The sequence below is a fragment of the Erinaceus europaeus genome, chromosome 13 (genome assembly GCF_950295315.1).
Source record: "Erinaceus europaeus chromosome 13, mEriEur2.1, whole genome shotgun sequence".
Classification (NCBI taxonomy): domain Eukaryota; kingdom Metazoa; phylum Chordata; class Mammalia; order Eulipotyphla; family Erinaceidae; genus Erinaceus; species Erinaceus europaeus.
Window position 1 is genome coordinate 14,936,787 of NC_080174.1, and position 24,835 is coordinate 14,961,621.

At 45.5% G+C, this 24,835-nt stretch overlaps 1 protein-coding gene across 8 annotated transcripts in view; it reads right to left on the reverse strand.

The window, feature by feature from the left end:
* Window positions 1–347: 347 nt before the first annotated feature.
* SASH1 (SAM and SH3 domain containing 1) overlaps window positions 348–24,835 on the reverse strand; it is a 465,315-nt gene continuing 440,827 nt past the window's right edge. For all 8 annotated transcript variants that reach the window (XM_060205372.1, XM_060205373.1, XM_060205370.1 and 5 more), the window contains 7 exons: window positions 24,755–24,835; window positions 22,597–22,806; window positions 21,207–21,357; window positions 15,418–15,531; window positions 8,811–9,922; window positions 5,905–6,036; window positions 348–2,611 (listed from right to left, as the gene is read on the reverse strand). The exon at window positions 24,755–24,835 is cut by the window's right edge and continues 89 nt beyond it. In XM_060205372.1, the coding sequence (XP_060061355.1) occupies window positions 2,345–2,611; window positions 5,905–6,036; window positions 8,811–9,922; window positions 15,418–15,531; window positions 21,207–21,357; window positions 22,597–22,806; window positions 24,755–24,835 (2,067 nt within the window). In that variant the 3' untranslated portion in view covers window positions 348–2,344. The remainder of the gene's footprint in view (window positions 2,612–5,904; window positions 6,037–8,810; window positions 9,923–15,417; window positions 15,532–21,206; window positions 21,358–22,596; window positions 22,807–24,754) is intronic.

Below are 24,835 nucleotides of genomic sequence, written 5' to 3' on the forward strand. Positions count from 1 at the left end.
ATGAACAAATGCTAGAGATTAAAAAACAACAACAATAACAAAAAAAAAAAACCCAAAGATTCAAAAGAAGCATGATGAAGCCAATCCAACCTCAGGCCTCTTGGTGTAGGAAGGTCTTCCCTTCCTACTGAAAATAATTCATGGTCCCTGAACTTGTTTTCTATGAGAAAGGCAATGGATGCCAAGAAAAGTGGCGAAACCAGTTTGGCATTCTCAAGACTCCAGATTCTCCAAACTCCCCTTTCCTTGGTGCCGTTTGAAGGGAAACTTTGTATTGAAAATGAACTGAAATTTGGAATTTCTCTCCTTTGTTCCTAAAGATAGGACTCTTTTTCTTTTCTCTCCTCTTCTTTTTTTTTTTTTTTTTTTGCATTTACACAATGAGCAGAATGTGTAGCATCAGAATGTCAGCGGTTGCTACGGGGGGGCGGGGCACAGGGAGACTGCTTTTTATTGTTGCTGTTTTCTGGAACCTTCTCCAACCCCCACCTCAACTTCACCACAGGATGTACATTTCATTCACATAGTCACAACAGGACCTGCAGCCTTGTGATCTTCCAAACTCTGGTCACAGGAATGTCCTAAATGTTGAAAAAAAAAAAAACCAAAACAAAACACCACAACTCCTATCACCTGAGAATGTCCCTTTCCTTAAAAACATGAATATAAAACAAACACTAAAGATGGCTTTCTAATGAACGAACTCATTCCTTTGTTTCCTGAGGGAAATCATTTGCCTAGATGAGCTGACAAATGATGCCAAGGACTTTTGATCAAGGCATTCTGTTCAAAGTGTTTCTGTTGTGAATGATCACTTGCAATGCTTTCCGACTGTGCTTATAATAAACACGGAAAGGCAAATCCTGCTGTAAACACTAGTGACCTTAATCTCATTGTCTAAATTTCTGTTCTCGAGAACATCAGGAACAAGACTAACTGAGGAAAGATCTGCTGAAATTAGCTGGGAAATGACTGGAACTAGGCAACTCCTTAGTAGATGGCTAATGACTTTGGCTGGCTCCCCAGGAACCTTTACCTGGATTAAAAGAATCATCTAAATCAGAAAGGGAAAAAAATCTTTGCTATAAACCTGGGAAAAAAACCCCAACCAACTAGCCAATCAACCAAACAAAAAACAACCAAGAAGCTTGACAAACCTCTTCAAAGTGAAATATGCAACCTTACTCTGACTTTCACAAAGGTGAGATCTGTCAGTTGAGAACTGAACTTTTGGATTGGACATGGTGAGAAGCCTAAGGAAATATTGCAACGCAATAACCAATATACAAATCCCACTATGCCAATTTAAAAAAAGGAAGGCAGGTACCACACACACCAATTTCTTCGTGAATGTCAATAACCGACACAAAAAGAATACTAAACTGATAGAAAAAAAATATGGAAGGTATTTATCATTCACTCTCTCTCACGCACACACCATTTCTTTGTGAATTTCAGATCGCTTTTTCCTGACTTTGTAGTGACTTTTAAAACCCAAAGCCAACGTGACATTTGAGTCTGCTAAATACTCCTAGGAAATAAGCCATGTTAGGAATGACACAACTAGAAAAAAACCATTTGTTGTCGCTGAGGAAGCCATCTGAGGCATTTCAGAGGACAGTCTACGCTGAAGTTCTGGAAGTATGGTTACAGGGCAGTGAACACTAGGTAACTGCTTAGAAGCTTATATTAAGGCAAATAAAAGCTGATTGCAAGAAAGCAATTATCACAATGTCTCTTGTTTATCTAAAGGAGAACAGAGCTGGGTTTGTATGTCCCCTAATGCAGCCAGGTGTTCATACGTTGGAACCAATCAGCATGGCGAGCCATGGACAATCACCCCCGAATCTGTCTGCCACTTTGGCCTAGCAAGAGCCCACCTGACCCTTGGTCAGCAGCCAGAAAGGCCAGTACCCTCAGAAAAAGAGGCTGCCCCAGTCTCCAGCCCTATCCTGACACCCAAAGATAGGCCGGGTGGGTGGCTGGTTGGCATCTTAGTTCTTCTGAGTTCCTGAAAAGAGAAATGAGAGTTTGGGGGGTAGCCACCAACATTATCTGTTTCCTTGAGAGAGGGCTTTTCTTCTCTGTCCTGTGCCAAGGAGGTGTCTGGGCCCGGCCTCACGCTCAGGCCTGTCTGGGAGCTCTGGTCTGCATGTCCATCAGAGGAGGAGGAGTTGTATCACCATGAGCACAGTGACAGGGTGGCTCCAGTCCAGGGAGGTGGCCCAGCTACATGGCCTCAGGGCCTGGCGGGAGCTCTGGTCTGCATGTCCATCAGAGGAGGAGGAGTTGTATCACCATGAGCACAGTGACAGGGTGGCTCCAGTCCAGGGAGGTGGCCCAGCTACATGGCCTCAGGGCCTGGCGGCGGCAGTTTGAAGAGTCTGGCTGCAGATACCAGCTTGCTTCTGTGTCTCTCCTCCGTGATGCCAGCCTCCTCCAGGCAAGAATGGGACAGAGAAGGCACTTGGCCCAGGCTGCCGAACCCCGCTTCCGCCAGGGTGCTGGTGTACATGGGTAGGCCGATGGAAGTCAGCCAGTCAGACATGGAGGAAATGCATCCGGGAGAGAGGGGCTTGCGGCAGATTTCTGTGAGTCCACCGCTTGGGATCTGGACAGAGAAAGAAAGCATTTTATATGAAAACTAAAGGACTGGGTGGTGCCACACTTGGTTAAGTGCACATGTCCCCCGGTCCCCACTTACAAGGGGAAAGCTTCACAAGCAGTGAAGCGGTGCTGCAGGTCTCTCTCTCTCTCTCCTGTCAAATTAAAGAAAGTTGAGAACTACATATGCTGGTGGAAGGGCTATTTCTTTTCTTTTTTATTTACCTCTTTAAAATATTGATTTCATAGACAGAAAGTGCAATGTTGTTAGCTGTTATATAACTTACTTGACAAATTTATTGTTCCCACTATCAATTTAAAATCAAGGTACCTTGGACTATTTTACTTTCTGAAAATGACAAAGTACACAGAGGCAGCACTGTGTGTGTGTGTGTGTGTGTGTGTGTGTGTATGCAGAGAGAGAGAGAGAGATGGAGAGAGAGAGACTAGAGCATTGCTAAGCTCTGGCTTATGGTGGTGCTGGGGCTTGAACCTGGGACCTCAAAGCCTTAGGCATGAAAGTCTCTGCATAACCATTATGCTACCTTCACCCAGTCCCACCTCCTCCTCATCCTTCTTCTTCTTCTCCTTCTTTTAGATACTTATATTCACTTAGTTCATATGAAAGAAGGCAGAACATCACTGCAGCACATGCTGTGATAGGGATTGAGCCAGGAGTCTCAGACAAGCTAGTCCACTGTTCCCCCAGCCACCTCAAGTTTCTGGCAGGAGAGCTACCACTTATATGCTTATACAAAGGACACTACTGCAATGTAATAGGTTTTCAAAGTCAAGAGTAGCATCAAGAATTCCTTCTGAACTTCTCAAAGGTGTGACTAATGTGCAAAAAAAGTAACTGATGTTTGAGAAGGTAATTGGAATTGAATCTAACTCCACTGTTGGGTCCACTTTAAGCATATGATTTTTAAAGGAAATTTATTTATGAGGTCTGGGGAGACAGCGTAATGATTATGCAAAAAGACTTTCATGCCTCAGGCTCCAAGGTCCCAGGTTCTATCCCCCACACTGTCATAAGCCAGAGCTGAGCAAACCTCTAGTTAGTTTCTCTTGCTCATTAAAATAAAATACAATATTTAAAAAGAGATTTATTTTATGAGAGAGATCAGAACTTTGCTTAGTTATGGCAGATGGTAGTACAGAGGGTCAAACCTGGGTGCTCAGGCAGATAAGATGTGCTTTCTTACATGGTGAACCTTCCTAGTCCTTAACTTTAAGTAAATATATTTCTGCCCGATTTGTCTCATGAGAATAAACTCAAGGAGAGATTCCTAAGATGACTGGAGATTCAAACCTGAATAACTTCTACGAACAGTAAGAAATTCAATGGCTCTATTTTTTATCAGGTAGATTTTTGGCAGAAGAATGAATTTACATGGGAAAGATCCAATAAACACATAGACATCAAAACAGGAAAAATAAAATAAAATAAATATCCACTGCCAGCCAACGTAGGAAGATAAACATTCATACCTGTGAAGGTGAGTGAAGGAGTGAAGGTGAACTACCTCTCAGAAAGATAGTTTACAAATAGAGACAGAAATCCTTGAGATTTTATTTATTTTATTTATTGGCTAGAGACAGAGAGATATCAGAAGAGAGGAGGAAGACAGAGAGGAAGAGAGACACCTGCAGCACTGCTTCACCACTCCTTCTGCAGGTGGGGGCTGAGGGCTTGAACACAGGTCCTTGCACATGGTAACATGTGCACTCAACCAGGTGTGTCACCACCTGGCCCCAACCCTTAAGATTTTATACAGTACTAATGAAAGAAACCGACTTGAAGGAATACACCCTCCAAAATTAACCTGGGAAGTCTACAAAGTTAACCATATTCTTCACTGCATTATCTGATATATGAGGTTGGAGAAAAGAATGAATTGTCTCCATGACAGGAAATGGCTAAGCTAGTATACATTCACTTGTTAGGAATCTTTAAAATACTGGCAGTCGGGAGTCGGGCGGTAGCACAAAGCACAAGGACTGGCATAAGGATCCCAGTTCGAGCCCCTGGCTCCCCATCTGCAGGGGAGTCGCTTCACAGGCAGTGAAGCAGGTCTGCAGGTATCTATCTTTCTCTCCCCCTCTGTCTTCCCCTCCTCTCTCCATTTATCTTTGTCCTATCCAAAAACAATGATATTAATAACAACAACAATAATAATCACAACAATAAAACAAGAGCAACAAAAAGGGATAAATAAATAAATATTTAAAAAAATAATGGCAGTCAGGAAGAATTTTTAGGAATAGAGAAATAAAATCATGGGGGGGGGGGCGAGTGGTGGTGTAACTAACTGGTTGAGTGCATATGTTACAATGCTCATGGGTCTGGGTTCAAGCCCTCAGTCCCACCTGCAGGGAGAATGCTTTGTGAGTGGTAAAGCAGTGTTACAGGTGTCTCTCTTTCCCTCTCCTTCTCTATCTCTTCCTAGACTCTAAATTTCTGGCTGTCTCTATCCAATAAATAAAGATAATAAAAAATAAAATAAAAGAGAAATAGATTCATGAACTGAGAAGTGCAAAAAACCAGGTTTCAAAACTCTACATTTACTATATAAGTGAAGAGAAGAGCCTAGACAAACTTATAACACTAAGATGATCGATAGTTGCCTTATTTTTTTCTCCATTCCAGAACTGTATTTGTAAAACTTTGCAGGCTGAATGTGGAGTCAAGCAACCAACCCAAGTTCCCATCAACAGATAACTAGATAAAGAAGGTATGGGGTATGTATTTAGTGGAATGCTACACTCCGACTAAGAAAAGCGTGAGATTGTATTGTTCAGCACAAAGTGAGTGGAACTGTAAGTGACTATGTTAAGTGAAATAAGAGGTAAAAGACGACAGGATACAGACAATAAAAGCAGACAAACTTGCAAAATTAAAACAAACAAAAACCAAAAAAAAATGCAACAAAACTATCTCATACGTTTTGAAAACCATGGTGGTTATCAACATGGGGGCACAGGAGTCTTGATAGTGGGAGTATGAGTTCCACCTACATGTATATAGGCTGTAATCTATACCCTTGGAATCTTATAATTTGCAAGTCAATGTCCAAAAAAAAATGTAAATAACAAAGTAGGTGCAAAAGTACAGAAGTGACACAAGGATAAATACAAAGAGAACACAGAAAACGGTTTAGGCTGAAAATGCTTTGTTTCCCCCTCCCCGTCACACATGTCTCCCATCTGTAACTGTAATGGAACCTTCTGTGACTCATCCCAAAGCTCTTTAGCTCAAGGGCTTCGACCAGGGTGGGACCGGAAGTTCCAGATGCTCACCGCCATGCGGTGCTGTTTCCGAAGCAGCTTCACGCGGATCTGGTCCATGTTGGCAGCGATGTCCCTCTCCGGCCGCTCCAGGTCTTCTGCATATCTTTGCACCAGGGCCTCAGGAATCCCACAGCGGCCATGCTGCCGGGAGAACAGAAAGGTGGATCAAGGGTTACTAGGATTTGTGTTCCGCAGGTTCCCCCCAAGAATATCAAACACAAGGCAGGATATGTCATGAAGCTACTGGAAAATACCACTCAAGAGTTGTCAGTTGCAGACAATATATTTCTTGTTCTTTTTTTTTTTTTTTTTTGCCTCCAGGGTTATTGCTGGGGCTCAGTGCCTACACCACGAATCCACTGCTCGTGGAGGCCATTTTTTCCCATTTTGTTGCCCTTGTTGTTGTTAGTGTTGCCATTACAGTTGTTGGATAGGACAGAGGGAAATCAAGAGAGATATGGAAGACAAAGAAGGGGAGAGAAAGACAGACACACCTGAGGACCTGCTTCACCACCCGTGAAGCAACCCCCCTGAGGTAGGGAGCCGGGGGGCTTTGCCATGTGCCCTTAACATACTGCCGGGCCCCTACAATAAATGTTCTTGATGGTCGGGATAAGAAAGATTTGGAATTTATACACAGAAGAAATATTTTCACACTTGTATTTTGCATTCTAAGAAAATTTTCCAAAGCTGAAGCACAGCAGAACACAATGATATGTTTAAGCCTATACCTTTGAAGATAAGGCCCCTACATAGTAGAGGAGAAAGGCAGACATCTGCTCTATTGTCTGTTGTTTGCCCAAACACTTGGTATAGAGGAAAATTATTACCACTTTCCATTGAAAGGGCAGGGAGAGAATGGGGAGGCAGAAGAGTGAGGGTCTTACTGTAAGGCATCACAGTCATAAGAATTTTATAACAAGGACTTTATGGACTGCATTACAACCAAGCATGTGTTTCCAGTCTTAATATATAGTTACACCTATCAGCATTCATCTTCAAAATCATTTTGGAATTGGTAGATTTACCTGTCTATTTATTGATTTATTTATTTTAGATAGAGACAAGCTTAGAAGGGGAGGAAAGGTGGGGGGAAAGACTGAGGCCTGCATCGACCTGTAGCACCTCTTCACTGCTCAAGTGCTTCCCTTGTGCAGGTGAGGACTGGTGGCTTGAACCCGGATCCTTACACATTTTAATGTGTGCCCTCAACCAGGTGCATCACGACCTTGCCCTATCTCTGTTTTTAATTAGTGAGGATTCTTTTTACCATAGATCTCGGTGTTCTGGGTACACAGGAGTACTATTTTTATATCACCTTTTGTTCCTTATTATTCAATTGTTCAATCCTATTATTGGATTTGAATATGGCTTGAAACTTTTCAAAATGCCTTTCCATTTATTTTACTTGATCTTAATAGCACCTCTAAAGAGATAGTTACAAAAGACATTATTACTATTATTATTTTTATTATTACTGCTTTTTTGTCACAACCAGGATAGTTACAAAAGACATTATTACTATTATTATTTTTATTATTACTACTTTTTTGTCACAACCAAGACTTTATGTTCTGGACTGACATCTTCACATAGTAAGAATGACAGGGACCAGGCAGTGGTGCACCTGGTTAAACACTCACATTACAGTGCACAAGGACCCGGGTTCAAGTCCCTGGGCCCCACCTGTGGGAGGAAAGCTTCACAAGTGGTGAAGCAGGGCTGCAGGTGTCTCTCTGACTCTTTCCCTCTCTATCTCCCCCTCCCCTTTCCATTTCTCTCTGTCTCTATCCAATAATAAATAAATTTTTTTTTTAAAAATAAGAATGACAGAGCACCTAAGCTTCCTTCGGTGCGGTTGGGGCTAGACTTGAACCATGTGAATGACAATGCAGGCTCACTCTCCAGGTGAGCTCTCCTTTTCAGCCTGCAGGTCACTACTGTAAATGTTTAGAGGGGCAGGGGATGGTTCACCTGGTAGACTTCATGCCATACTATGCTAGGTCCTGGGTTTGAGCCCTGGCCCTACAGGACAGCCTCACATCAATGGGGGAAGCTCCACGGTTAGCTAAGTAGTGCTGTGGTTTCTACCCTCATCTACTGTGCATCAGAAACTTGGCCCAGGAGTGGTGAGACAGTGAATAGGTGACCTCTTGGCCCCACAAAAACAATGTCTCTACTTTATGTGTGAGGGTGAGAATCAGACACCAGGACCCCTCCTCACCCTACGTGGTGGTGGAGGACTGAGCCAGGGGCCTCAAGCACATAAAGCACTTACGGGTTCTGTTTCTGCTTTCACATGGAGTCATCTAAGCTGGAGAGCAGGGTGTGGACACAGGAACTCAGGTCCACCCTGCCCACGACAGCAACTCTTTAGGAATTAGTCCTAGTGCTAACAGTTCTATCTCTAGGCAAGCTGCTGAAAATTAAAAGAAGGAAAGAGAAAGGGAGAGAGAGGGTAGGACCAGGGAAGGCAGGGAGGTCATGTGAGAAGAGGTAAGGGGAGGGGAGATTCTGAAGCTGCATTTGCATTTCCTCTGAATCCTGACCTCTGCTCTCACAACCAGAACTGCCCAGACTGCCAGCTGGTCTTGGGGGCAGCTAGGGTGGTCCTTTTACCTGGCTGTCTGATTTATAAAAAGTAAAAAAAAGTGGAGCCAGGCAGTGGTGCGCCAGGGTTAAGTGCATGTACTACCATGCAGAAGGACCTGGGTTCAAGCCCCCAGTCTCCACCCACAGGGAGGAAGCTTCATGAGTGGTGCTGTAGGTGTCTGTCTGTCTCTCTCTCTTTATCTGCCCCTCCACCCTTAAGTTCTCTCTGTCCTTTCATAGTGCAGACACTGAGCCCCAACACAACCCTGATGGCAAGCAAACTAAACCATGAAAACTGTGTGTAGGAGGCCGGGGTCAGATACCTTGTCAGAATAGGGTTCCTCCGTGAGGTCGATCCCTTCTGTCTGCAGCTTGTTCTCTGTGAGCGTCTCCAGGTTGATACCCCGCACACAGGACACCTTCCTGGTCACTGGGGGGCCCAGCTTCACCCCATGCTCCTGCAGGCTGGTGCTCCCAGGCAGCTCTGAGAGCCAGGGTGGGGGTTTCGGACTGGAGGGGCTGTCTGGCTCCTGCCCCGTGGGAGACCTGGGCACCTGTACCGGGTGATAGTCGCTGGAGCTGCCCCTTTTCACTGGCAGGCTGGGGGCATTGGGGCTGGGGCTCGCCGGGGGCGTCATAGGGACAGGGGGCAGCCCGTTGGCCAGGCGCTCTCTGCTCTTCTTGGTGGGCACAGGGGGCGGCTGTGAGGGATGCTTCGTCTGTGTTCGCACCTCGGGTCCCCTCGGCTCGGCATCCACCCCTTCTTTGGTGCCCTGGGGGTGACAAACACCTTCAAACTCCAGTCCTTTGTGGTGGCCCTCAAGAGATGTCCTTGGGACAGTGGACTTCGCTCCAGGAATTTGGGCATCATGGTTTTTGGGCAAACAGGTTGGAGATGAGGGGCCACCTGCAGTGGCTGCTAGGAAACCTTCCACTTTCTTAAGGGCCCCTTTCTGGGGTCCCAAGAGCCTCTTGCTTTGGGTCAGTAGCCATGCATTGTCAACAGCTGAGTCCTGCTGGGGGCTTGCAGCCTTGGGGGTGGCAGAGGGGGTGGTCTTTTGTGGCACTTCCGGTAGGAGAGGAGGAAGGGGTGCTGTCGCCTGGCCGGGCTCCCCATGGAGGTCATTCAGGGAATGGGACCGGGGCCATGCTTCCACTGGCACGGGCCCCTCCAGGATTTCACAGCTCCGGCAGACGGAGACGGGGAGGCTGTGGCGGTTTTGGCTCAAGCCTGAGGTGCCAGGCTGGTCCCCCGGCGGGTAGGGCTGAGGGCTAGGGCTGCCCAGCCGGTCCTCCTCTCCCTGCTGCTTCAGGGCATCCACGGACTTGGTCAGAGGCAAGGTTGGGTAGGCAGCCAGCTGGTTCTTGTGGAAAGACTTGAGGCTGGACTCAGTCGCTGACTTGACAGAGAGAAGGCCTGTTTTCCTGTTCTTGCCTGCAAGTCAAGGAGATAGTTCAGTCACACCTCACAAAAGGCAAGCTATGCATGAATGTGTCATGATAGCAAAACCTCCAGCTCCAGTATCCCACTGCTGAGTGGGGCTGAAGACTAAAACCACTATTTATTTCTTTATTTTAATTTCTAAAATTATCTTTGTTTATTGACTAGAAACAGTCAGAATCGAGAGGAAGGGGGAGATAGAGAGGGTGAGAAACAGAGACAATTGCAACCCTGCTTCACCACTCACAAAACTTTGCCCCTGCAGATGGGGACTGGGGGCTTGAACAGGGATTTTTGTGCATTATAACGTGTGTCCAGCCAGATGTGCTACCATCTGGCCCCACCATTTATTGATTTATTACTTTTACAGAGAAGGAGAGGGAGAGAGAGACAGAGACAGAGACGACACCATAGCACCAAAGCTGCTTTCAATTCCAGGGGGCCAGGCTCGAACCTTTGAACCTGGGTCTCATATATGTAAAGCAGTGAGCTATTCAAGTGAGCTATTTCACCAGCCCCTAATACTACCATTTTGATGCTGGGTGGTAAGGGGGATATTATGGCCTCACCGTTACTTTTTAAAAGGAATTTTTCGTTTTACTAATGGACTCATGGAAACTGAACTTAACGAAGTTATATGCTAACCAGAGATATGTTCTATCAGGCAATGAAATAAAGCAAGGTCAGAAGTCTTGTTTCCACTGTCATAGGTATGTCACGGGAAGGAGGGGTCATTGACAACCCATTAAGAAATCCTGGGTTGGAGCCAAGATGGCATCTTGGAGACAACACCTGGTGTGAGCTCCGAAAAGAAGCAGCTTTCAACCTGGGATTCTGAGGAGAGGCCACCAGGTTCTAGATGCTACCATGATGCCAACCAGACTTCCCTGGGCAGACGACCCCACCATGTGTCCAGGAGCCCCACTTCCCCAGAGCCCTGCCCCACCAGGGAAAGAGAGAGACAGGCTGGGAATATGGATCGACCTGCCAACACCCACATTAAGTGGGGAAGCCATTACCGAAGCCAGACCTTCCATCTTCTGCACCCCATAATGTCCCTGGGTCTCTGCTTCCAGAGGCATAAAGAATAGGAAAGTTGGGAGTCGGGCGGTAGTGCAGCTGGTTAAGTGCAGGTGGTGCAAAGTGCAAGGACCAGCATAGGGATCCTGGTTCGAGCCCATGGCTCCCCACCTGCAGGGGAGTAGCTTCACAAGCGATGAAGCAGGTCTGCAGGTGTCTAACTCTCTCTCCCCCTCTCTGTCTTCCCCTCCTCTCTCCATTTCTCTTTGTCCTGTCCAACAACGATGACAGCAATGGCAACAACAATAACTACAACAATAAAACAAGGGCAACAAAAAGGGAATAAATATTTTTTTAAAAAAAGAATAGGAAAGCTATCGGAGAGGGGATGGGTTACGGAGTTCTGGTGATGGGAATTGTATGGAGTTGTACCCCTTGCATCCTATGTTTTTTTCAGTGTTTCCTTTTTATAAATAAAAATTAAAAAAAAACAGAAAGAAATCCCACCTAGGAAGGCTTTGTCAGCACAACTTTCTAAGGTCTTGGTTGGAATAGGAAGGTGGAGGAGATTCTAGGGTCCATAGATGGTGCCCCCCTAAGTCCATGGTGACCAGTGAATTCTTTTACTATATTCCCTTCTCCCCAGTTCCTCTTCTCTTATGGCTTGTTTGCATATATGAAAGAAATGGATATGGGACAAAAAAAAATCAACCAACTTCAATACAAACAAGTAAATGAGCTGCAGTGAGTATGCTGGAAGAGACAGCCTATAAACCATTGCTAACTATTGCCATGGTTCTGGATTCCAGTGCAGTAGCAGTCTTGACTAGAACAAACTGTCAGATTGATAACTAGCAGCAGCCAGACATAAGCGACTTGCCTGCTGACTGACAATAACTGAGAAGCTTTACTGTAAACCTACTATCTACAGGTCAGGTCCTGTGCTCAATGCTGAGTCGTTAGCGGTATTTCAACATATATACGCATGTACACATGCAACCGCACTGCCCTTTGCTACTGTTTTGGTTCACGCCATGTCTGCTGTGTGCTGTGACCTTGGAAGAGAACAGCCCAAATGATGATAGTATATGAAAGACAAATGATCCTAGTACTCTAGACCCATAGGAGAAGAATGCTACACTCACATCAGGTTTGGGAGGTGGAAAGAAATGGCTGGCTTGAGGCAGCTATCTTAGAGGTTAATCTGTGCCCTCAACGAGGTGCACTACCACATGGCCCCTTGATATCTCAGTGCTTCACATAACAAGACTTTTATGCCTGAAGTTTAGAGGTCCTAGGTTCAATCCCTGGTACTCCTTTAAAAGTTAAGCGGTGCTCTGGTTTAAAAAAGAAAAGAGGGGGACCAGGCGGTGGCGCACTGGGTTAAGTGCACATAGTAAGAAGTGCAAGGACCTGCGCAAGGATCCCAGTTCAAGCCCCCAGCTCCCCCACCTGCAGGGGGGTCGCTTCACAAGTGGTGAAGCAGGTCTGCAGGTGCCTCTCTGCCTCTTTCCATCTCTATCTCCCCTTCCCCTCTCAATTTTTCTCTGTTCTATCCAATAGAAAGAAAAAGAAAAGAAAAAATGGGAAGGAAACAAAAAGAAAAAAGAGAGGGGTGTAGGCGATAGCACAAGGGTCCTGCAGGACCTCCATAAGCCAGAGCTCTGATAAAGAAAGACAGAAGAGTAAAAGAAAGGGGGGGGGGAGAAAGAGGAAAGAAAGGAAGGAAGAAAGGAGGAGAAAAAGAAGAAAATGGAAAGGACATGGTTGGCTGGAATCTCTGGAAAGCCATTATCTTGTAAATAAAGGGGGTTTTCCTAGTCACTTGAGTCAGCAACCATTTTTCATTTATGATTTCAATTTAGAATTCTGGCCTTCTCCCCATGAACCAATCTCACCTCTCAGTAAATAAACAAGACCCATTGGATGGACTGATTTGACTAGGGGTAGAAGGGCTAGAGAGAGTACCTGTTCCAAGAAGGGAGTGAATACTTCTGAGCGCATGAAAGACATTCTCTGATGAAACGTCCATTAAGTACATCACATATGTGAGGGGCAGGAAAGAGAAGGAAAGGTGTGTAGCACTGTGACATTATAAGGGGTTTTGCCATTATCAGGACCTCATAGCTTTCTTTCAAGCTCATTTTCATTTCAAACAGGTGGTACTAAATGTCTTACATTGGACATCACTCCAGACTGAAGTTAATTTTTTGCTTACCACAACCTAAAGAAAGACATTTGATATTAACCATCCTGAATATGTAGACACGTGCGCGCGCGTGCGCACACACACACACACACACACACACACACACACACACACACACACACACACGAGGATGCATCTGAAATAAAGATTATAAGTACCTATAATAATCATACTGATGAAATGCTTCCCGGTATTTTACATTCTATCTTAATCTTACATGGCCCTCCTAAACTACCCTCTCAGCCCACTAATGAGCTGCAACCTGCTTATTAAAAAAGGTTTGCTGGGGGCCAGGCAGTGGTACACCTGGTTGAACTTCCAAATTTTTATGCACAAGGACCGAGGCTCGAGTCCCAGTTCCCCGCTTGCAGGGGCGAAAGCTTCAGAAGCGGTGAAGCAGGTCTGCAGGTGTCTGTCTTCCTCTTCCCCTCCCTATCTCCCCCTCCCTCTCAATTTCTCTCTGCCCTATTCAATAAAATAGAAAAAAAAAAAAGGCCATCGGGAGTTGTGGATTTGTTGTGTAGGCACTAAGCTCCAGCAGTAAACCAGGTGGGAAAACAAACAAACAAACAAATAAAACTTCAAGGGTTCAGGCAGTGGTACATCTGGTTAAGTGATCACAGTACTAAGTGCAAGAGCACATTACCGCGCAGGGCACAAGGATCTGGGTTGGAGCCCCCCAGCTCTCTACGTGCAGGGGTGATGCGTCATAGGAGGTGAGCCAGGTCTTCCTCCCTCCCCTCTCAAATTCTCTCTGTCTTAGCCAATAAAATGGGAAAAAAAATGGCCACCAGGAGCAGTGGAATCATAATGCCATCACTAAGCCTCAGTGATAGTCCTGGAGGCAGAAAAAAAAAAGAGAAAAACAAATTAAAAAATTTTAATTAAAAAAATCATCAGCCAAACGACAAACCAAGAAGCCATCCCAGCATTAAGAGACAGTCCTACTGGTGACGTCAGCCACATATTCTTTTCTTGCAGCTAAAAGAACTGTCCATCAAAAGCTCACCCGTGTACAGATGAACACCAAGCATCTACTACATGAACTTGAACAGTTAAAAAAAAAAAACTTAGCTAATGCTCTTGGCCTGCATGTCTGTGATTTCCTATAGGAAATGATTAATAAAGGTCACAGACATTTCACTAACAGGACTCTGGATTTTGCATATTACAAACAATACCTTTAGCTCTATTTATGGTGAACTCATACTGTAAATGAAAATAAATGCAGTTCTTTGTTTAGAAAAAAAAGGTCCTACAAGCAAACACTAATTCGAAGGGACATATGCACTCCTTTGTTCATAGCTACATTATTCACAATGGGCAAGGTGTGGAAGCAGCCTAAATGCCCGTCCACAAGTGACTGGCTAAAGAAGTTATGGGGAGGGGATGGGATACAGGATGGATCAAAGATAATATTGTGCCACTTGGGACAAAGTTACTGGAAGTGGAGGTGATTATGTTTAGTGAAGTAAGCAAAGAGATGAAAAGACAAGGATCAGATGGTTTCACTCATATGTCCGTCAAATCTAGAGAACTGATGCACATGAATTTGCAAAGCAAGTAAACTGTTTCTAAGACTTGTGAGAACTATGGTGCTTATCTCTGGAGGGTGGGAGCCTGGGGACACAGAACTTTGGTGGTGGGTCTGGTGTGGAATTTGACAATTTTTTATTATCTTTTATTTATTGGATAGAGACAGCCAGAAATCAAGAGGGAGGAAGGGAGGGAGAGAGAGAAACAGAGGGAGAAGGAGAGGGAGAGGGAGAGATACAGAGAGAAACCGGCAGCCTTGTTTCACCACTTTTGAAAACGTCCCCCTGCAGGTGGGGACAGGGGCTTGAACCCAGGTCTTTGCACTTTGTAAAATGTGAATCAACCAGGTGTGCTACCACCCGGTCCCTGGATTTTACAGTCTTGTAACCCACTATTAGTCACAAATAAAAAATGAAAAAAAAATTAAAAGGTTTACTTAATCTTTTTTTTTTTTAACTTACTAGAATAAATACAGATGAAATAGTTTCTGGCTGAAAGCTCACTAAAGCCAAGATACCAATGGCTGATAAATGAGGGTATGAAGTAGTCTGGAGGATAAACTTGAACGTACTGATGACACTGGAAAGTAAGGTCTAATGTATTGTCTGCCACTGACTGAGAGCCAAAGTAGTGTCAGAGGGAAAGAGAGAGAGAGAGAGAGAGAGGTCCAGACATGTGCCTGCCCTGAGTTTTATATAATAAGAGGCAGCCAGGAAGACATTACCATTTTCCAGGTTCTCACTGCTTTCATAGCACCCCGAGTCTCGAGGCGAGCACCCCTTCAGGCCCTGGTTTTCTACAAGTAGCTTCTCCTGGGATCCAGACTGGTCGCTGTTACCTAGAGAAGGTGAACACATAATATGCACATGTAAGAGGAATGTGAAACAGAGATCTCAGGGCTGGCTCTCCAAGCTCTAGTTCTCCGCTCCAGGAGGGAAATTTATCTGAGAGGCAGTGAGATACAGGTGAATGAGAAAAGAACATCTTAAACTCAAGTGTGCATTTGTTGGCAGTCGGTACAGAGCCGGAACAAGTCAGGGCTTTCTGACCAAAGGGAAAGTTGAGAGTGATTGTCAGTGCTCGGGGAAGAGCAAGCGCAGGTCTGTTGCAGGACTGGTACCATCAAGAACAGACAGAGTGGATAAATGCCCCCGTGGGGCTGATATTAGATCTTATGCATTTTAGAGATCTGTGAGGTTTTCTTTTTTATATATATAGAGGCAGAGAGGGAGAGCAGAAGAAGAGAGAAGAGAAGAGCAGAGAGAGGGGGCCATGTTGGGTCCTGTAGATGGCTAGGCAGCGCACTGTGCAAGTGAGCTATTTGGTCAGCCCTGAGAACTGAGATTTGGGTTTCAAGTGAATTGCTCTATCAGTTTTCTGAATGTGGAAGCTCGTATGAAAGTAAGTGGTCAAGGCCAGCGCGATAGCTCACCTAGGTAGTGCACCTGCTCCTGCTCAGGACCCTGGCTTGAGCCTGAGCCCCCAAGGTACTAGAGGAAGTGTTTATGCTGTAACATCTCTCTTCCTCCCTTACTCCTTCCCTCCCTCCATTTTCCCTTCTTTTTCATGTTTTTTTTTTTCTTTTTGCTAGAGACAGAGAGAAATCGAGAGGGGAGGATCAAATACAGAGAGAGTGACACCCACAGACCTGCTTCACTGCTTGTGAAACTCCCCCCCACCTGCAGGGGGTCGGGTCGCTTCATCAGTGGTAAAGCAGGTCTGCAGGTGTCTTTCTCTCCCCCTCTTTATCTTCCCTTCCTCTCTCCATTTTTCTCTGTCCTATCCAACAATAATGACATCAATAATAACAACCACAACAATGATAAAACAACAGGGCAACAAAAGGGGAAAAATAGCTTCCAGGAATAGTAGATTCGTGGTGCAGGCACTGAGCCCCAATGATAACCCCGGAGGCAAAAAAAAAAAAAGTCTGATTTGTAGTCATGGATAGAACCAGGCAATTTCTTTCCAAGAGTTCCAAGCAGCAGCGACTTAGCAGGAACCTAACTATCAAGTTTTAGCAGATTTCTCTAACCTGCAGAGACAATGCTTCCCAAGGAAGTGGCTCTCCCTCATTAGAGAGAGAGGTGGGTACACGCCGCAGGTCCAAGACCATGCCTTCTCCCTGCACTTAGCTGCATTATTGCCAAAGGACAAAGGACAAGAAAATTTGGGAGCTAGGAGACCATTCACTGGTGTGCATAAGGCTCTGGGTTCGAGCGCTAGTACCACATGGATGGCAGAGTGGTTCTGCAGAACCTCTCTTCTTACTCTCTGTCTCTCCCTCTAAAAAAAAAAACATAGAAGGGGCAGGCGGTGGGGTACCCAGTTGAGAGCACGTAGTATGAAGCACAAAGACCGAGGCAAGGATCCCTGTTCAAGCCCCTACCTCCCCACCTGCAGGGGAGATGCTTCACTGCCTGTGAGGCAGGTCTGCAGCTGTCTATCATCTCTGTCTCTCCCTCTCTGTCTCCCTCCCCTTTCAATTCCTCTCTGTCCTATCCAATAAAAATGAAAAAAAAAAAAAAAAAGACCACCAGGAGCAGCAGTGGATTCATAGTGCTGGCACTAAGCTCCAGCGATAACCCTGGAGGCAAAAAGAAAGAAAGAAAGAAAGAAAGAAAGAAAGAAAGAAAGAAAGAAAGAAAATGAAAGAAAGAAAGAAAGTAAGGAAAGGAAAAGAAAAGAAAATTTGGCCAAGAATATCACTGGATATTGTGCATGTGTGAGACTCTTCCCCAGCACCACACACTGTCTATAAAGAAAATAAAAATCAGGGACTCGGGCGGTAGCGCAGCAGGTTAAGCGCATGTGGCGCAAAGCCCAAGGTCCGGCGTAAGGATCCCAGTTCAAGTCCCTGGCTCCCCACCTGCTGGGGGTAGCTTCACAGGTGGTGAAGCAAGTCTGCAGGTGTCTGTCTTTCTCTCCCCCTCTCTGTCTTCCCTTCCTCTCTCCATTTTCACTCTGTCCTACCCAACAACAACAACATCAATGGCAATGATAATAACTACAACAATAAAAAAGGACAACAAAAGGAATAAATATTAAAAAATAATTATAAAAAAGAAAATAAAAATCAATAAAGAGAAGGACTATTTCACAGCTAGGGTTGCTGAAAGATTCAGAATGGAGTACATAAAGAAGTAAAGGCCTTGGGAGTCGGGCTGTAGCACAGCGGGTTAAGCGCACATGGCGCAAAGCCCAAGGACCGGCGTAAAGATCCTGGTTCGAGCCCCTGGCTCCACACCTGCAGGGGAGTCACTTCACAAGTGGTGAAGCAGGTCTGCAGGTGTCTATGTTTCTCTCCCCCTCTCTGTCTTCCCTTCCTCTCTCCATTTCCCTCTGTCCTATCTAACAACGATGACATTAATAATAACAATAATAATAACAACAACAAGGGCAACAAAAGGAAATAAATAAATAAAATTAATATTTTAAAAAAATTTTTAAAAAGAAACAGAGGCCTCTCCTTCGGCTTTTGAGTCACGTCATCATGATGGGCGAAGACTCAAAGATTCCTGCAAAGCCCCCCTGGGGCAGCTCTCTCAGTACACGGCCCTAGGACAGGTGATGAGTTTGAGTCAATGCACCAAGATGGAGACCAAGCCAGATCCCGCTTTCTCCTCAAGATTCAGCCTTGCTCCCCCTCTGTGCTGAATGCTACAGGCAATGCAACAGACAGGGTGCATAAACCAGCTGTCCTTAGGCAGCTCAGGGAGAGCCAGTGACTTATTTTATGAGCAGATGTGGTTCAGGAGACTTGGTGCTTTCACATTCATTGATAATAACGCAGTTGGTCACCTCAGCAGGCATCGGGTCAGCGTCATCTTTATTCTATATAATTTAGCTGAGGACTCCTTAAGGGGAGGGGACATTCAGACACCAAAGACACCTGACTAGACAGGATCACTAGGGGCTGAGCAGTGGCACGCTTGGTTGGATGCACATGGTATTATGTGCAAGCACTCAGGTTTAAGGGTTTAAGGTTGGTCCCCACTACAACTGGGGAGGCTTCACAAGTGGTGAAGCAGTGTTGTAGGTGTCTTCTCTCCCTATTGTTCCCTACCCTCTCAATTTCCCTCTCTATGCTAAAGAAAAAAAAAAAGGGAAAAAATGGTCACTGGGAGTGTTGGATTCATCAAGCAGGCCCTGAGCCCCAGTGATAACACTGCTGACAATTAAAAAAAAATCAAAATAAATAATATTAACTATGAAACACAGATCCTCTCCAAATCTATCCCTGAAGATGCTGGGTTTACCTGAGGTTTAGCTCTCCAGGAGCTAATTTAGAGGGAGTACCTACTAACCAGAAGTGAACATAACTCTACAGAAACACTTGTTCCGTGCAAGTCTCTTGGGCCTGATACATTCAGTAATGTACATTTTGTTTCCACCATAAACCATGGTGGTGGTGTATCTGTTAGCAATAGAAACACTATTAGCTACCAACAGCCCTGGGGCTGACACTTGAAAGAAAATACATTTGGATTCAATAACGCGAAAGGCTACTCCTTCCACAATGAATCATTTCAGGAATACTTTCGCTGTCAGACTGAAGAAGAAAGGAGAGGATAAGACTGAGTTAATGGAGCACAGGTGACAGTGTATTCACACAGACTCCAGAACCACCGTGCCCTCACTGATTTCTGCTCACGGGCTACAGAGAGAGGCTATCACTTCAGCTGGGATCTTGCCCAATGGAGAATCTCTACCCTACATATTCATGCTAGACATTTCCTTCGTTTCTAGAAAGCCAGTGAGTTTGTTTCTTTTTAATTTTTTTATTAGCTTTCCTGCTGCAGGTGGGGACTGGGGCCTCAAACCCAGTTCCTCGCACATTGTAACATGTGCGCTCAATCAGGTGCACCACCACCCGGCCCCAGTGAGTTTCTTTTTAAAAAAAAATTTTTTAAATTCTCCTTATTTGATAGAGACAGCCAGAATTCGAGAGGGAAAGGGAGATAGAGAGGAAGAGAGACAGAGAGACATCTGCAACACTGCTTCACCACTCGCAAAGCTTTCCTCGTGTAGGTGGGGGCTGGGGGCTCAAACCCAGGTCCTTGTGATTGTAACATGTGGGCTCAGCCAGGTGTGCTACCACCTGAGAATCATTTCTTCACAGCTCACGAAACATGTGCTTTGAGATCTAATTAACCCTTAGCTGGGAGAACAACACTCGGTTAGCCGATGAGTTTTGCCAGGGTCAACTAGCTGTGCCTAATTTGGCAATTACTGTTGTGCTTTTTTAAAAAAAAGTACAATTCGAGAGTTGGGCGGTAGCGCAGCGGGTTAAGCACACGTGGCACAAAGCGCAGGGACCGGCATAAGGATCCCGGTTCCAGCCCCCGGCTCCCCACCTGCAGGGGAGTCGCTTCACAGGCGGTGAAGCAGGTCTGCAGGTGTCTATCTTTCTCTCCCCCTCTCTGTCTTCCCCTCCTCTCTCCATTTCTCTCTGCCCTATCTAACAATGACATCAACAATAATAACTACAACAACAATAAAACAACAAGGGTAACAAAAGGGAAAGTAAATAAAATTAAAAAAATTTTTTTTTTAAAAAGTACAATTCATGGCACCAGGAAATAGCTCACCCACGACCATGTTCAAGAAGCTAGGTTAAACCCCCTGCGCCACAGAAAAGGAACACACACAGAAAATGTTTTACTATCAGTGGAATGTACAGTGGTGTCTCTCTTTATTTCTCCATTCTTTACAGTTTCATGGATGTAAGAAAAAAAAAAAGCCTGTCAAGAGTAGTGAATCATGCAAGCAAGAAACCCAGATAATTAATAATAATAATAGGAACTCAGTTCTCAAATCCTAACCCTAACCTGTAACTCCCAACCCCTAATCCCTAACCCTAACCCATTCCTCAACCACTACCTAGAGATACACTAAGGAAGGCAACACTGGTAAGTCTTTTTTTGGCTCTTTCATTAAGGAAGCTCTGAGATGGGAATGCGTATAGCTTTGTGCTGCTTGATACAATGAAAAAAGTGACCTTGGGGCTTGGCTGGTGGCTCACCCAGTTAAGTGCACATAGCCTAAGAACTGAGGCTAGAGCCCCACGTTCCATCTCTGCAGGGGGAAAGCTTCACAAGCAGTGAATCAGGTCTGCAGGTGTCTGTCTTTCTCTCTCCCTCTCGACTTCTCTCTCTGCTCTCAATTTCTCTCTGTCCTATCCAATAAAAGAGAAAAAAATGGCTGCCAGGAACAGTGGATTCATAGTGTCTGCCCTGAGCCCTAGCGATAACCCTGGAAGCAAAAGAGAAAAAAAAAAGTGATCTTGGCTTTGAAAAGAAGAGAATCCCAATAGCAATTATCCCCAAGGACTTAGGCAAACATTGACAGCTAATAGGGAACCTTTTGGTGACTTAAGAATATAGTTGATCATAGGGTCCCAGTACTCTCTCCTGAAAAAAAAATGATGTGGTTGATGTTACAAGAAACATCTCTCTCTTTCTGTGTGTGTGTGTGTGTGTGTGTGTGTGTGTGTGTGTAGGGAGGACTTACTGTCATATTCCTGTAACAGCTCCACAGCTGTCAACAGCACAGCCCTGTGCTCTGGGTCCTTAATATTTAACTCATCCAAATCTTCCTCCTCCAGCAGTTTAAAGGTGTCCAGATCTTCATAGCCATTGAACAGAAACGTGGGCATATGCTCCTGCAAAGGGAACAGGGAAGGAGACAGGCACCCGTGAGCAAACTCCACCATGAGATCCATGCCTGACAACCAGCCTCAACCTAGACACACTTTCTGCAGATCCCTCTTTATGTTAACTGAAAGAATCCTGAATACCGTTTGTAATCTATTCTGTATCTCCCTGCCCTGTGGCTGAGCAGGGTGGTGGGTGTTTCATTAATCATGGGTTAAAAATGACAATCACAGCGGCTGAGCTGGGCTTGCATTTTCATCATGTTCTTGTTTAGATATTCAAAGGACACGAAAACGTTAATTCATGGAGGCACATCTCCTCCTCTGTTCAAAGCTGATTTCTTCACCATTGCTAAGGACAGGAGCAAACTAGAGGCCCATCAACAGATGACAGGATGGAGGGAGAAGTGATGGGACCTGTATACTCTGTGGAGTGCTGCTCTGCAATGGAAAAAGGTGACATGGGTGTCCTTCTGAAGAACAACATCGAGCTGGAGGTGACTACGCTCAGTGAAGGAAGGAAGTGAAAGACAGCTAACTACCAAATGATTTCATCCCATGCAGAATAAGTGAAGTTGAAACACACCGAACTCGTAAAATAAATCATTTCTAAGATGTTGTGTGAACTATGGTAGTTATCACTGGGGTGGGGTGGGGGGTCAGGAGGCACAGCATCACCGGACTTTGGTTGTGGGTGTGGTGTGGGACGATAATCCTGTAATTTTATAATTCTGTAAACCAGTATTAAATCCCTAATTAAAAAAGTGCCTGTGCTCAGAGCTGATGCCCTTATGGCAACATAGTTCAGAGAAGAGGAGGGGTCTGTGTTCATCGACAGAGCAACTGAAACTGAGCTCAGAAAGCCCTGGAGGTCCTTAGTAGTGTGAGGGTTCTGAGAAGGTTAAAGCCTGGGCCACTGCAGCCTCATCCAAACTACTGCTGGGAGTCAGCTGTGTGTGTGTGGTCAGGCATGTGGAGGGAGGGAGACTCCTTATGTCTTCCTTGAGGACAGCACCAGGGGGTTTGCATGCCGCCCCTCCTGGCAGCAGCTGGGGGCCCACCGTGACCCGAGGTTTATGCCATTCCCCACAGCAGAGGTCAAGGGCAGCTAGCATCCTGGGAACTATTTCTGCAGAATACAGGTTGCACTTCCTGTCCCTCCCCTAGAAGGAACCTCCCTTGCTTGGTTTCTGAGGAGAAAGCAAAGTCCGAGGAATGCGTGAGAAGCACCGGAAAGAAGGAACTGACTTTCAGGTTGATGCGGTCGAGGAGATCCTCCACGGATTTGGGTTGGGGTGGTCTCCCTTTCCTCCTCCTCCGGGTTGGACGCTTGGGCTTCTCCTCTTCTTCATTCAGCACATCGACGTAGATGAACTTGAATGTGCCCACCTTGTTGTTCAGCAGCCCCATCCAGGTCCCCATGGGTGGCTTGCTGATGATATCGATGATGTCTCCTTTCTGCAGCCCGGGGGATAGAGATCTTGCCATTAGGTAGGGTTCTAAGCATGGGTGAAGGACCAGTGGGCTATCAAGCACGCCCACAAGAAGACGGTAAGGAGGCCGGGAACAGGGTTCCACAGGCCATCTTAACCAAGTGACAAATGTAGGATGGACTGGGAGTTTGGAGGACAGCCAGATGGAGCACTCTTGACTGCTCCAGTCCATGCAGGTTCAAGGTCACAATTTGTTCATCTTTTATCATCTGCTCCTCATTACAAAATGAAATGTGCTTATGGATTTAAAAGCACCCATGTTAAAGGGCATATGCCTACCTGTTTTTTTTGTTAATATTTTTATTTATTGGATAGAAACAGAAATTGAGAGGGGAGGGGGAGATAGAGACAGAGGGACAGCAGCCCTGCTTCACCACTCAAAAGACTTGAACCTGGGTCCTTGCACACTGTAATGTGAGCTAGGTATTCTACCGTCTGGCCCAGCCTCCCTCTGCTCATAACTGTACTATGCACAACAGCCACAACATAGGCTTAACATCTAAGTTTCCATCAATCTGTGACTGGGTAAAAAAGATCCAGAGCTCTGCCCCACTAGGGAAAGAGAGAGGCAGGCTGGGAGTAGGGATCAACCTGTCAATGCCCATGTTCAGCAGGGAAGCAATTACAGAAGCCAGACCTCCCACCTTCTACACCCCATAATGATCCTGGGTCCATGCTCCCAGAGGGATAAAGAATAGAAAAGTTATCAGGGGAGGGGATGGGATACAGAGTTCTGGTGGTGGGAATTATGTGGAATTGTACCCCTCTTATCCTATGGACTTGTCGATCATTATTAAATTAATAATAATAAAAAAGATGTGGTACAGATCCTCAGTAAAATACTGCTCAGCTGTTATTCTACCACTGAGCTATCTTCCTGGACCTACTATTCAGTGATTAAAAATGACGAGATACTGTCTTTTGTGACAACACGGGTATAAATGACATGAATGTGCTAAGTGAAATAAGGAACAGAAAGACAATTACTGGATCTTACTCTTCTGTGGAATGTAAATAACTAAAGTAACAAGACTGGCCAGAAACAAAACAGAACACAAAACTCACTCTTGGACCTGGTAAACAGACAAACAGATAAACAAGAAACTATGGCAGGAGTGGAGGACATAGCATAATGGTTATGCAAACAAGACTTTCATGTCTGAGGCTTCAAATTCCTAGGTTCAATCCCCCCACACACACACATTACCATAAACCATAGCTACACAGTGCTCTGGTCTCTCCCTCTGCATCTTTCTCTTTGAATCCTTCTCTCTCTCATAAAGATATAAAAATATATTTTTAAAAATTATTAGGGCTAGATTGAAAAAAAAACCCATTGTGGTGGCTATTGGAAGGTCAGCAGGTTGGAGGAATAGGTAGAGGGTGTGTTTGGTTGATACCCGTCAACTTTTATGGTATTATAAACCCATGGTAACTTGGTGTCCCTGATGTTCCTGGTTGGAGTGGGGGCCGAGGAGGCAGCTCTGACTCTCAGAATGCCTTGCCATCATTCAGAGAGCTCAGATGTGCTGGAAAAATCCCCAGCAATCAGATGCCAATGGTTCCCTGTAATCACTTCATTCATTTTGCAGAACACCATCTGTCCTATATAAGCAGCCCTGGTCACACAGGAAGCAACATTTCTACAGCTGCAGAAAACACCAGACTGGGGTATGGGGGGTGTGTGTGTGTGTGTCTGCTGGGGTGACAAAAATCCCAGCGGGTGGCTGAGGTCAGAGCTCAAGACCACCAGGGTGTGGAGGTGACGACAAAAGGATCAACTCCAGACCCACCTGCTCTGGTCCCTGTGCAGAAGAGACCTGCTTATCGAGGGAGCAGAGAGAGACATGAACAATGGTCAGGAGAAAAAAACGTCTCTCAGGAAGCACAGGGGACGCTGGGCTGAGGCTCACCTTGAGCTTGAGCGAGTCCGTGTCGTAAGGGCTGGGCGTGAAGTCCGTATGCACCCTGGCTCTCCCACAGAAGGGGCCCCG